Source organism: Crotalus tigris, unplaced genomic scaffold (genome assembly GCF_016545835.1).
Source record: "Crotalus tigris isolate CLP2741 ecotype Arizona unplaced genomic scaffold, ASM1654583v1 scf7180000017624.2573661763:2888555, whole genome shotgun sequence".
NCBI classification, from domain to species: domain Eukaryota; kingdom Metazoa; phylum Chordata; class Lepidosauria; order Squamata; family Viperidae; genus Crotalus; species Crotalus tigris.
In genome coordinates, this window is record NW_024096519.1 from 2,166,867 (window position 1) to 2,179,280 (window position 12,414).

Consider the following 12,414-nt stretch of genomic DNA (forward strand, 5'->3'; position numbering starts at 1 on the left):
ATGAACTTTCCACTTTCAAGGGATGCCTGTTATGGGGTAGTAGGGTAGTCATCCCAGCCTCACTGAGGTCTAGAATCTTGCTCTCTCTGCATGAGGGACATCCAGGCATAGTAAGGATGAAAGCACTTGCGCGTAGCCATCTCTGGTGGCCTGGGCTCGAGGCCCAGGTGCACAGGTGCCAAGTGTGCCAGCAGTCAAGGCCTGAAATGCCTCAGGCCCCAGTACATAGGTGGGAGGAAACAAAAACCCAGTGGTCACGGGTACATATAGTTACGCTGGGCCCTTTCAGGGGCAATTCTTCCTTCTTCTCATTGACAGCCATTCCAAGTGGCTAGAGGTTGTTCCTGTTTCCTCCACTATTGCTGCCAGGACCATCCAGGGGTTGAGAGGGATCTTCGCCTCACATGGATTTACAGATGTTCTTGTTTCAGATAATGGCCCCCAATTTACCTCTTTTGAGTTCCAGGCTTTTCTTCAGGCCAACTTCATCCAGCATGTGACTTCTGCTCCCTTCCACCCATCTTCCAACGGCCAGGCAGAGAGGATGGTGTGCACTACCAAAGATGCTCTCAAGAGACTCACTTACGGCAGCTGGCATCACAGGTTAGCTGATTTCCTTCTTGCACATCGCACCACACCTTGTACAGCCACAGGGAAGAGCCCAGCAGAACTCCGCTGGAGTTGCCGCCCATCACGAAACTGGACAGGTTGCACCCAGACCGGGTGGCTTTACAGGTGTCACAGCCACGGGCACCTAGGAGACTACAGGTGGGTGATCCAGTCTGAGCAAAGAACTATGGCCCTGGACATCTCTGGGTCACAGCAGTGGTATGCAAGGTCTTTGGGCCGCTGTCATACGAAGTGGCCTTGGACGATGGGTGCGTCATCAGATGACACATTAACCAACTGCGTTGGAGGCTCTCCAGCAACGTTTCCGTGCCTGGCTCTGCTCTCGGGGGGGAGGAGGACCATAATTTGCATTCTGGGCCACAGTCTCCCAGCTCCAGCGGTTTCTCACACACTAATGCACATGTTTCAGTGACAGAAAGGGGGTCATCCTGCACATCAGTTATTGCTCCAGACAGGTAGTCTCACCGGGGGCATCCACATAATCCAGTTATCACTCCAGACAGCGAGTCTCCAGAAAGGGGGTCATCCCATACTTCAGCAAGTGCTCCAAACAGGAATTCTCTTGAAAGGGGGTTTGCCATGGAGGCGGCTCCTGACTCTGGCACCTCTGACACGCACACGGAGCCAAGGGGGTACTGGGGCACATCAGCCACTCAGGCCACTCCAGCTGCTGGTCTTGGGCTCGAGGGACAATGCTCCCGAGAGGAGTCCATTGTGGATTTGGGGAATTCCGCCCCACCACTGGACTTGGGGAATTCCATTCCCCCCCCCCCCAGGAACCCTGGCTGGAATTCAGAGGATTCAGCCAGTCAGCAGCTGGGTGGGGCACCTGAGCTTTTGGGGCATCAAAGTCCTGGCCTGCCTAGCCTGGCAGGTGAGCTGGCAGGCCAGGCACACACTCACTAGCCATCAAGTCACAACGGGCCAAGGGCCCACCTAAACATCTTGAGGACTATGTGAGGTTTCTGTCAATTCTAAGGGAACCTTACTAGTCCTTATACAAGATGCAGAACAAAACACTCAGTGAAGGAGTGTTATTTTCAGCTTATTATTTGTTCTATTTTATTTCTGTATGATTGTATATGTAAGATTGTATATGTATATGCTTGCCTGTGTGCAGGCAGTTGTGATTTCCATTAACCCCCAGTCCCTTGAACACATGTACCTATGCTGTTACATCATAAGGTAAAGTGTTTTATCTAGGAGGGAGGGGGTGTTGTGTCCTGAGCCTGCTGAAGCAGTCAGCAGGCTCAGAAATGTTGCAAATGGTCTTGGGCAGACCAAAAGCTACCCGGGACCAGACTGGCTGTCACCAGCCTTGCGCACATGCGCAAGACGCGAAAACAGCCAGATTCCTATTGGCTGACACTGTCCGGGTTTAGGACAATATAAAAGGCCTGTGTGCCTTTTTGGTTGTTGCTGGTTGTAAGGAGAAGTCAATAAAGAAAGCTTGATGTTCACCATGCGTCTTCATTTAATGCCTGAGACCCGAAAACATAAAATTTTCCATAGCAACATCACTTCAAATAATGCATATGAGAGCTAATTTGTTCTAGTGGTTAAGACGAGAATCTGGCTAGAATATAGGAGACTGAATTCTACTCCTGCCTTAAGTATGAAAGATCACTGGGGACTATGAAATAGTCACTTTCTCTTAGCCCAGCCCACCCCTAACAGAGTTATTGTTGTGGGGAAAGTAGGAGGAGGAAAAAGTATTAAGTATGTTTGCTACATTATTTATAAAAATAATAAACATGGATTATAACTAAATTTGAACAATGAGAATATTTTGTGGGATTTATTAACCGCACTAGTCAAGACCTATTTGTATTATTGCCTAATACAAGCTAAAATGCACTTTCAAATCCTAGTGCTTGCCAGCTGTGTTTCTTAGCATAATCTTTGAACAGAAATTTTTGGACTTGATGCACAATTCACTAGGAGGGAATACATTTAAGGAAGTTCAATTTATAGATGAAAGCAAAAAAATCTTTTACTCGTCTTTACTATGAAACCCCCTTTTATAGATTACTGCCTTGTCGTGGCGAAGGGGCTTATGTAACTCAATGAAGCTATAAGCTATGCCAGCAGGGCCACCCAAGACGGACAGGTCATAGCAGAGAGTTCTGACAAAATGTGATCCACTGGAGAAGGAAATGGCAAATCACTCCAGTATCTTTGCCATGAAAACCCCATGGACAGTACTAAAAGGCAAAAAGACATGACGCTGGAAGATGAGCCCCTCAGGTCGGAAGGTGTCCAATATGCTACTGGGGAAGAGCAGAGGGCTAGTACTAGTAGCACCAGAAAGAATGAAGCAACTGGGCCAAAGCCGAAAGGACGCTCAGCTGTGGATATATCTGGTGGTGAAAGGAAAGTCCGATGCTGTAAAGATTTTTTCTCCATAGGAACCTGGAACATAAGATCCATGAATCAAGGCAAGCTAGACGTAGTCAAAAAAGAGATGACAAGACTGAACATCGACATCTTAGGAATCAGCGAACAAAAATGGACAGGAATGGGTGAATTTAACTCAGATGACCATCAGGTATACTACTGTGGGCAAGAATCCCTCAGAAGAAATGGAGTAGCCTTCATAGTCAATAAAAGAATAGGAAAAGCAATACTGGGATACAATCCCCAAAATGACAGAATGATCTCAATTCGAATCCAAGGCAAACTATTCAATATCACAATAATCCAAATCTATGCCTCAACCACTGGTGCTGAAGAGGATGAAATTGACTGGTTCTATGAAGTCCTACAGCACCTTATAGAATTAACACCAAAAAATGATGTCCTTATCATCATGGGGGATTGGAATGCTAAGGTAGGAAGCCAAAAGATAACCGGAATAACAGGCAAGTTTGGCCTTGGAGTACAAAATGAAGCAGGGCACAGGCTAATAGAATTTTGTCAAGAGAATACGATGGTCATAACAAACACTCTTTTCCAACAACCCAAGAGACGGCTCTACACATGGACACATGGATTTAAGGAATTAGATCTGATAGACAGAGTGCCTGAAGAACTATGGATGGAAGTTCGCAACATTGTACAAGAGGTAGCAACTAAAACCATCCCAAAGAAAAAGAAATGCAAGAAAGCAAAATGGCTGTCTGAGGAAGCTTTGCAAATAGCTGAGGAAAGAAGGGAAGCAAAAGGCAAAGGAGAAAGAGAAAGATACACCCAATTGAATGCAGAATTCCAGAGAATAGCTAGAAGAGATAAGAATGTCTTCTTAAATGAACAGTGCAAAGAAATAGAAGAAAACAACAGAATAGGGAGGACCAGAGATCTCTTCAAGAAAATTGGAGATATGAAGGGAACGTTTCATGCAAAGATGGGCATGATAAAGGACCAAAATGGCAGGGACCTAACAGAGGCAGACGAGATTAAGAAGAGATGGCAAAACTACACAGAAGAACTATACAAGAATGAGCTTAACGTCCCAAATAACCACAATGAGATGGTCACTGACCTCGAACCAGACATCCTAGAATGTGAAGTGAAATGGGCCTTAGAAAATCTGAGCAACAACAAAGCTAGTGGAGGTGACAGTATTCCAGTTGAGCTATTCAAAATCTTAAAAGACGATGCAGTAAAAGTGCTACACTCAATTTGCCAGCAAATTTGGAAAACTCAACAGTGGCCACAGGATTGGAAAAGGTCAGTTTACATTCCAATCCCAAAGAAAGGCAATGCCAAAGAATGTAAAGTTATGCTTAAAATCCTACAAGCTAGACTCCAGCAGTATGTGGATCGAGAACTACTAGAAGTACAGGCAGGATTTCGAAGAGGCAGAGGAACTAGAGATCAAATTGCCAACATACGCTGGATCATGGAGAAAGCTAGGGAGTTCCAGAAAAACATCTACTTCTGCTTCATTGACTATGCTAAAGCCTTTGATTGTGTGGATCACAACCAATTGTGGCAAGTTCTTACAGAGATGGGAATACCAGACCATCTAATTTGTCTCTTTTTTTTTATTGAAAATTTTTAGATTTTACAAAACAATACAATTCCCTTCCCCGAACCCCCCCAACCTTCCCCTGACCTTCCCTGAGCTGAATACAGGCTTAATTAAAAAATGTTCAAAAAGTCTTAAAACAAATATAAACCATAAACAAGTCTAAATACATTAATTAAACAAATTGTAAAATAGTTAACAATAATATATGTATAAAAAGACAAAAATACAAGGAAATACAAGAAAATAGGAAGAAAAAGAAAAGAAATAAAAAGAAAAAAATAGAAAAAAGTCTATAAAGTCTATAAAATATCTTAAGTTTTAAATATAAGTTATTGAAAAGCTAAATAATATTTTTTATATCCAACTTATATTGTATAAAGACTATCCATTTTTTCCATACCAAAAAATACTTCTCTTGCGATTGGTCTTTCAAGAAAGCCAAAATCTTTGCCATTTCCGCCAAATAAGAAACTTAAAAAACCACTCTTGCAAGGTAGGCAAAGATTCCTTCTTCCAACATTGCCCTACTAACAACCTTGCCGCTGTAATTAAATTTAACATCAATGTAGTCTCTTTAGTATTACAATCAGAAACAATACCTAACAAAAACAATTGTGGGGTAAATTTTACCCTTCTTCTGAAAATTCTTTGGATATTCCACCATATCTTAATCCAAAAAGCTTTTATATTTTTACATGACCACCAAATATGATAATAAATAGCATCCAAACATCCGCATCTCCAACATTTAGGCTGTAAGTCAGGATACATACGAGACATTTTTTGTGGATCAAGGTGCCATCTATAAAACATTTTGTAAAAATTTTCCCTTAAATTTTGGGCTTGTGTAAATTTAACATTCCTCACCCAAATAATTTCCCAGGTATCTAATAGAACCGGTTCTTCAAAATTTTGGGCCCATTTGACCATACATTCTTTGACTAATTCGGCTTCTGAATCCAATTCTACTAACACCCCATAAATTCTCTTAATATGGGTTCGTCTTTGATCTTTTATTTGTTTTAATAAATTCTCATCTTCTCTACGTAAACCCACATTACGATCTATCTTCCACCTCTCCACTATTTATCTATAATGAAACCATGAATAAATAATATTTTCTTGTATTAAATCTTCCAAGGATTTTAATTGCCAATTTTTACCATCCCATCTAAGTAGTTGTGCATAAAAAACACTATCCATCTTGACTCCTCTCCTTATCCCTTCTATCGCATGCCCCGGTATAGCCCATAGTGGAATTTTAAAATCACTTCTATAATATTTCCTCCAAACCCGAAGTAAGGAAATCCTTATAATATGAGATTTAAAAACCCTATCAACCTTTTTATTAAAAATTAAATAGGCATGCCATCCAAAAAGTAAATCCCAACCCTCCAAGAGGAGTATTTCTACATTTGTTAAATTAACCCAATCACTTATTAATGTTAAAACCACAGCATCATAATACAATTTCAAATTCGGTACCTTGAGTCCACCTCTCTCATGAATATCCTGTATAATTTTAAGTTTTACTCTTGGTTTTTTCCCTGCCCAGATAAATTTGTTAATACCTTTCTGCCATTCATTTAAGTTAACCTCATTCTTTAAAATAGGTATCATTTGAAATAAAAAAAGAAACTTTGGCAAAACATTCATTTTGATCGCTGCAATTCTTCCCAAAAGAGATAATTGTAACTTCTCCCAATTTTCCAAATCTCTTCGTATATTGACCCACAGCCTTTCATAATTGTTTTTGTACAATTTTGCATTAGAAACAGATAAAATAACCCCCAAATATTTTACCTTATTAACAACCTCAAAGTCTGTCAACTTAACCAAAGTCTGCTTGTCCAAATTAATCATATTTTTAGGCAATATTTTAGTCTTGTTGTTATTAATTTTAAAACCCGAAACCTGTCCATACTGATGTATCAATTGTAATAATTCTATTACAGAATGGGTAGGTTGAGATAAGGTAACCACGAAGTCATCTGCAAAAGCCCTTAATTTATATTCTTTTTTATTAACTTCTATTCCTTTTATTTGCTGTGATTCTCGAATTTTGATCAACAATATTTCCAAAGTTAAAACAAACAGCAATGGTGACAATGGACAACCTTGTCTAGTCCCCTTCTCTATTGCAAACACCTCTGACAAACCCCCATTAACTATAAGTTGTGCCGTTTGCTTTTGATAAATAGCACCAAAAGCTTGTAAAAATTTTTCTCCAAAATTCATTTTCTCAATTAATCTTAACATGAATTGCCAATTCAGCTGGTCAAAAGCTTTTTCAGCATCTAAAAATATCAATCCTGCAGAAACTTGATTGTTTTTATCTAAATATTCTAATAAGTTAATAATCTGTCTGACATTATTCTTCATATACCTTCCAGTTATAAAACCCGTTTGGTCCATATGTATTACATGATGCAAAACCCTCATAAGCCTGTTAGCTAAAATTTTTGAAAAAATCTTGTAGTCTACATTTAAGAGAGATATAGGTCTATAATTCTTTGGTAAAGTGAGATCTTGATCTTCTTTTGGAATCAAAGATATAAAAGCTCTACCCCATGACGGGGGAATCTCTGAACCCTGTAATATATTATTAAAAAGCTCACTTAACTTTGAATCATCTCTTGTACCAATGTTTTGTAATAAATAGATGTCAAACCGTCCATACCCGGTGCCTTACCTAATTTTAATTCTTTAATTACTGTCTCAATCTCCCCACTAGTAATCAAACCATTAATTTCTTGTTTCTGATCTTCTGTTAATTTAGGAAAGTTGGCTTCATTTAAATAATTATCTATATCTAAAACCTGTACTTCAGTACTCATATATAATTTTTGGTAATAATCTAAAAAGGATTTCTTAATCAACTCCTTCTGATATACCAATTTACCATTATAATTTATTTTATCTATAATTCTGTCTGCTTCTTTCTCAATTGATAAGCCAACCATCTCCCTGGTTTATTAGCATTACAAAATGTGTTTTGTTTCATATACAGTAAGTTAGTTGCAGTTTGATCAGCCATCAACATATTAAATTGTGATTTAAGCAATTTTATGGATTCCTTAGCCCTCTCGTCTGTAGGATTTAAAATCAAAGCTTTTTCTTTTAGTTTAATTTCATTTTCCAACTCCTTGCGTTTCTGCATCTGCTTCTGTCTATAAACATTGTTCATTTGTATCAAAAACCCCCGCATATAGGCTTTACCTGCATCCCACACCATTGACATTGAAGTTCCCTTATACATATTTAAAGCAAAATAATCCTTTAATTGCTCCTTTAACTTTTGAACATTCTTTTCTTGTCTAAATAAATTTTCATTCATCCTCCACGATCTCCTCTCCTCTTTTTCATCAACCAATTCCATCCAAACTGGACTGTGATCCATCAATGTCCTGGGAAAAATTTTAACATTCTTTACCCTAAAATATAAATCCGTCGTAATCAAAATAAAATCAATTCTTGAAAAAGATTGATGTCTATCCAAAAAAAAAAATGAAATCTCTCTCCTCCAAGTTATGTTCACGCCAATAATCTCGCAGCTCCCAGTCCTCTTTCAAATCAAAAAAAGCTTTAGGTAGTTTAGCCTGTTTAAAAGAAATAGAGGATCCTTTTTTATCTCTTTGTGTATCTAACACACCATTCCAATCTCCCATTAGTATAACAGATCTGTAATCCAACAAAGTTAATTTTTGATGTAACAGTCTGTAAAATTGTTCCTGTTGTTGATTTGGTGCATACAGTCCCACTATAAGTACTTTCTTACCATACAAGCCCACTTCAGTCAAAACATATCTCCCTTGAGGATCAGATTCTACAAAACAGGCTGATAAATTTTGCTTAACATAAATAACTACTCCCCCTTTTTTTCCAGGAGCAAAAGATACAAAATGAGATCCCAGAAGAGCATTAACAGAATATTTTTGATCTTTAGATATAATATGTGTTTCCTGCAAGCAAATAATATCATTATTATGTTGCTTTAAATAATGAAAAATTTTCTTTCTCTTTTGAGGGGAATTGAGGCCATTAGCATTCCATGTCAGGAGCTTTACCATCTCCCTTAACCAGAAGCCTGGAGAAGACTGCTTGAAGATCTGCCATTGAAGAATGTGCTGCAGAGCTCCTAGGTCTTGCTCCTCCCACAGGCACCGAAACAACTCCTTGAAGAACTTCTTTAACTTCTTTCTTCTGTTGTTCCTTTTCCTTACGTCTATGTGCTGCGCGAGTCATTCTTTGCTCTTTAATCTCTGCTTGTTGCAGCCACTCTGCCTGTGACTTTCCAACATCCATCAATACTACTTCTTCAGACTGCTGTTCCACCTCTTTGCCATCCAAGACTTTCTGCATCATAAGTGGTGGTGAACCTGCTCCCAGGACCGACTTGTAAAACTCCTTTGCTTTAGGAACTGTCTATAACGCATCCCCGCATGGCTCACAACAATACCCATCGGAATCTCCCATCTAAATGGCATCAATCTTTTTTTAAGTTCATTAGCTAAGAAAGCAAACTCTTTTCTCCTTCTTAAAATTTGGGATGGGATCTCCTTTAAAATAATAACATCTTGAGCAGCAATCTGAAACCTCTTGTTGTAAAAAGCTTGTATAATTTCATTACGCAGAGATCTCTTTCCAAAATAAATCACCACATCTCTTGGTAAATTTCTTTGTTTTGCAATCCAGGAGTTAACTCTAAATATCTTTTCAACTTCTCTGAGTATTTCCTCTTTCTCTCTATTCAAAATAGCAGCAAAGTCATTTACCACAATCTCTCTCAAGTCTTGCTGCATGTCTTCTTTCAGGCCTCTGATTCTTAAAGCATATTCCATCTCTCTGTACTGAGACATAACAATGTCATCTTGTGAAATTTCCATCTTTTTTTCCATGCCTTCAAATTTGTCTTCCAGAATATCCACCTTATCTGCCACCTCTTCCACTCTAGAATCCAACTTCTCTACCACAGAAGCAAGTCCTGTTAAGGCCATAACTATATCTTGCCTCAAGATAGTATTATTCTGCTCTAAAAGCTCCTTCATTTCCCCTCTAATCTGAGTATTATTCTGCTCTAAAAGCTCCTTCATTTCCCCTCTGATTTGAGCTACAGCATTTCCCATTATATCTTTCATATCTTGTACCGTTATTGCTGGCAAAGGAGGAGAGGGTGGTGGTGTAGCTTTAGGTTGTGTGCCAGTAAGATCGCAGGAGAAGAAGCCACCTTAGGTACTGTAGAAGTTGCTTGCTTCTTTGAAGCCATTTTAAAAAAGAAAAAAAATCTTATTTCTTCTTTCCTCCTTCTTTAAAAAAAATAAAAAAAAATAAAAAGTCCCTTAAAAAAGAAAAAAAAATAACAAAGGAGAGTTTAACAAAAAAAAAATTCTTCCCAAAGCACAAATCCACCTTAAAAAAAAGTTTAGGGAGAAAAAAAAATCCTCTAATCCATAACATTCCGTTTCACTCAATTTTTTTCAAAAAAAAAAAAAAAAACTTTCCAATCGCCATTTTACTTTCACTCTCAGCACAAGAAAAAACGAAGAAAAAAAGAGAAAAAGAAAAGAAATAAAAGTCAATCTTTCAAACTAAAGTCCAAATGAAATCCAGTAAAAAAATCCTTTATCCAACTCTGTCCGCTTTTTTTAAAAATAACTCACCTGGTCCCTTTAAGCGCGGAGGTGGTAGCGGCGTTTTGCTTTGTTCCTGAAGGAACAAAGACAGCTGGGAGGCGGAGGCAACCCGAACTCCGAGGGATCTCTCTTTTCACCCCCCAGGGAAAAATTCCTGGGGGGTTCAAGAGGCTCTACCTCTATTCAGGTGATACTCCCCTCCCCCCCTTCGCCCGGGAGGGAGGTTTTGAGCCGCGGAACAGCTGGTGCCTGCTGTTCTCCGCGGTTCTCACGCTTTCCCAGGAGGACGGCTACAAAGTAGCCGCCATCACCGACACTAAACCACCGGAAGTCCCATCTAATTTGTCTCTTGAGAAACCTATATGCGGGTCAAGAAGCAACAGTGAGAACTGGACACGGAACCACTGATTGGTTCAAAATTGGAAAAGGAGTCCGGCAAGGCTGTATACTGTCGCCCTGCCTATTTAACTTATATGCAGAGCACATCATGAGAAAGGCAGGGCTAGATGAAACAAAAGTTGGAATTAAGATTGCCGGGAGAAATATCAACAACCTAAGATATGCAGATGATACCACGCTAATGGCAGAAAGTGAAGAGGAACTAAAGAGCCTCTTGATGCGGGTGAAGAAGGAGAGTGCAAAAGTTGGCTTGAAACTCAACATTAAGAAAACCAAAATCATGGCATCCGGCCCTCTCAATTCCTGGCAAATAGATGGGGAAGAAATGGAGGTAGTGACAGATTTTATTTTTCTGGGCTCCAAGATCACCTCAGGTGGGGACTGCAGCCAAGAAAATTAAAATACGCTTGCTCCTGGGGAGGAAAGCTATGGCAAATCTAGACAGCATACTAAAAAGCAGAGACATCACCCTGCCAACAAAAGTGGTATAGTCCAGGCCATGGTTTTTCCAGTTGCAATGTATGGCTGTGAAAGTTGGACCATAAGAAAGGCTGAGCGCCAAAGAATTGAGGCCTTTGAACTATGGTGCTGGAGAAGACTCCTGCGAGTCCCTTGGACTGCAAGGCGTTCAAACCGGTCAGTCCTAGAAGAGATCAACCCCGACTGCTCTTTAGAAGGCCAGATCCTGAAGTTGAAACTCAAGTACTTTGGCCACCTAATGAGAAGGAAGGATTCACTGGAGAAGAGCCTAATGCTGGGAAAGATTGAGGGCAATAGAAGAAGGGGACGACAGAGAATGAGATGGCTGGATGGAGTCACTGAAGCAGTAGGTGTGAACTTAAATGGACTCCAGAAGATGGTAGAGAACAGGAAGACCTGGAGGAACATTGTCCATGGGGTCGCGATGGGTCGGACACGACTTCGCAATTAACAATAACACTATGAAACCCTGAAAAATCTATGCAAATATGAAGTATTGTAATAAGCTTCATTACATTACATTTCAGCAGCCAATAGTTTTATTCTACTTGAAGCATATTAAAAAGTTATTACATGTTAGAATAAAATTACCTTTTTGATTTCATCTTCAAATGCCTTTTCCAAATATTTATATCTCCTGATCAGCTTATTGAAGACCTAAACATAAAAAATAAACATTTCACAAATACAAACTAATTATACTACTGTCATCTATAAAAAAGTTTACAAATAATGATAAAACTAAAATGCAGATTAAATATATATTCATTAATTTACTTATTTATTAAATCATCTAAATACACAGGCAGATGTTTAATGCTATCCTTACTGTTCTGCAGTTTATTTTTTATAGTCAATTCATTTTTGTGATAGCAAACTAACATGTAATACAGTGAGTAAAGCAGAAAGCAGCAACATAAATCAATATTTGCCATTCTTAAATTAAGCAATTTATTATTCCATTGATTATTATTTATCATAATAAAATACACTTTTATCAGATATTATCAAAAATAAACCACTAAATTAGTAGTTAAATTCATTTATAGTCATTTATTAACTCAAGCTGAATTTTGAAGGAGGATTCAAATCAGTCAATTTACTGTTAAAACAAAGTTGAAGTTTCTTTATTTCAAAGAAAGGGATAACTTAAATTACCAGCATTAGCTGGCTCATCAGGTAACATAATCTAGCCATATAGATTTAGCCATATAGTTGTAGCTTCCTGAATTAAATGATCTCACACTGGAGACTACATTTGAAAATGCTTTAGTTAATAAAAAACATAACTTCTAGAAA

At 38.8% G+C, this 12,414-nt stretch overlaps 1 protein-coding gene across 3 annotated transcripts in view; it reads right to left on the reverse strand.

Annotated features, from left to right (window-relative positions):
• The window catches only part of BZW2 (basic leucine zipper and W2 domains 2), a 47,619-nt gene that overhangs the window by 19,277 nt on the left and 15,928 nt on the right, over window positions 1-12,414 (reverse strand). For all 3 annotated transcript variants that reach the window (XM_039332747.1, XM_039332727.1, XM_039332738.1), the window contains exon 5: window positions 11,707-11,772. In XM_039332747.1, the coding sequence (XP_039188681.1) occupies window positions 11,707-11,772 (66 nt within the window). The remainder of the gene's footprint in view (window positions 1-11,706; window positions 11,773-12,414) is intronic.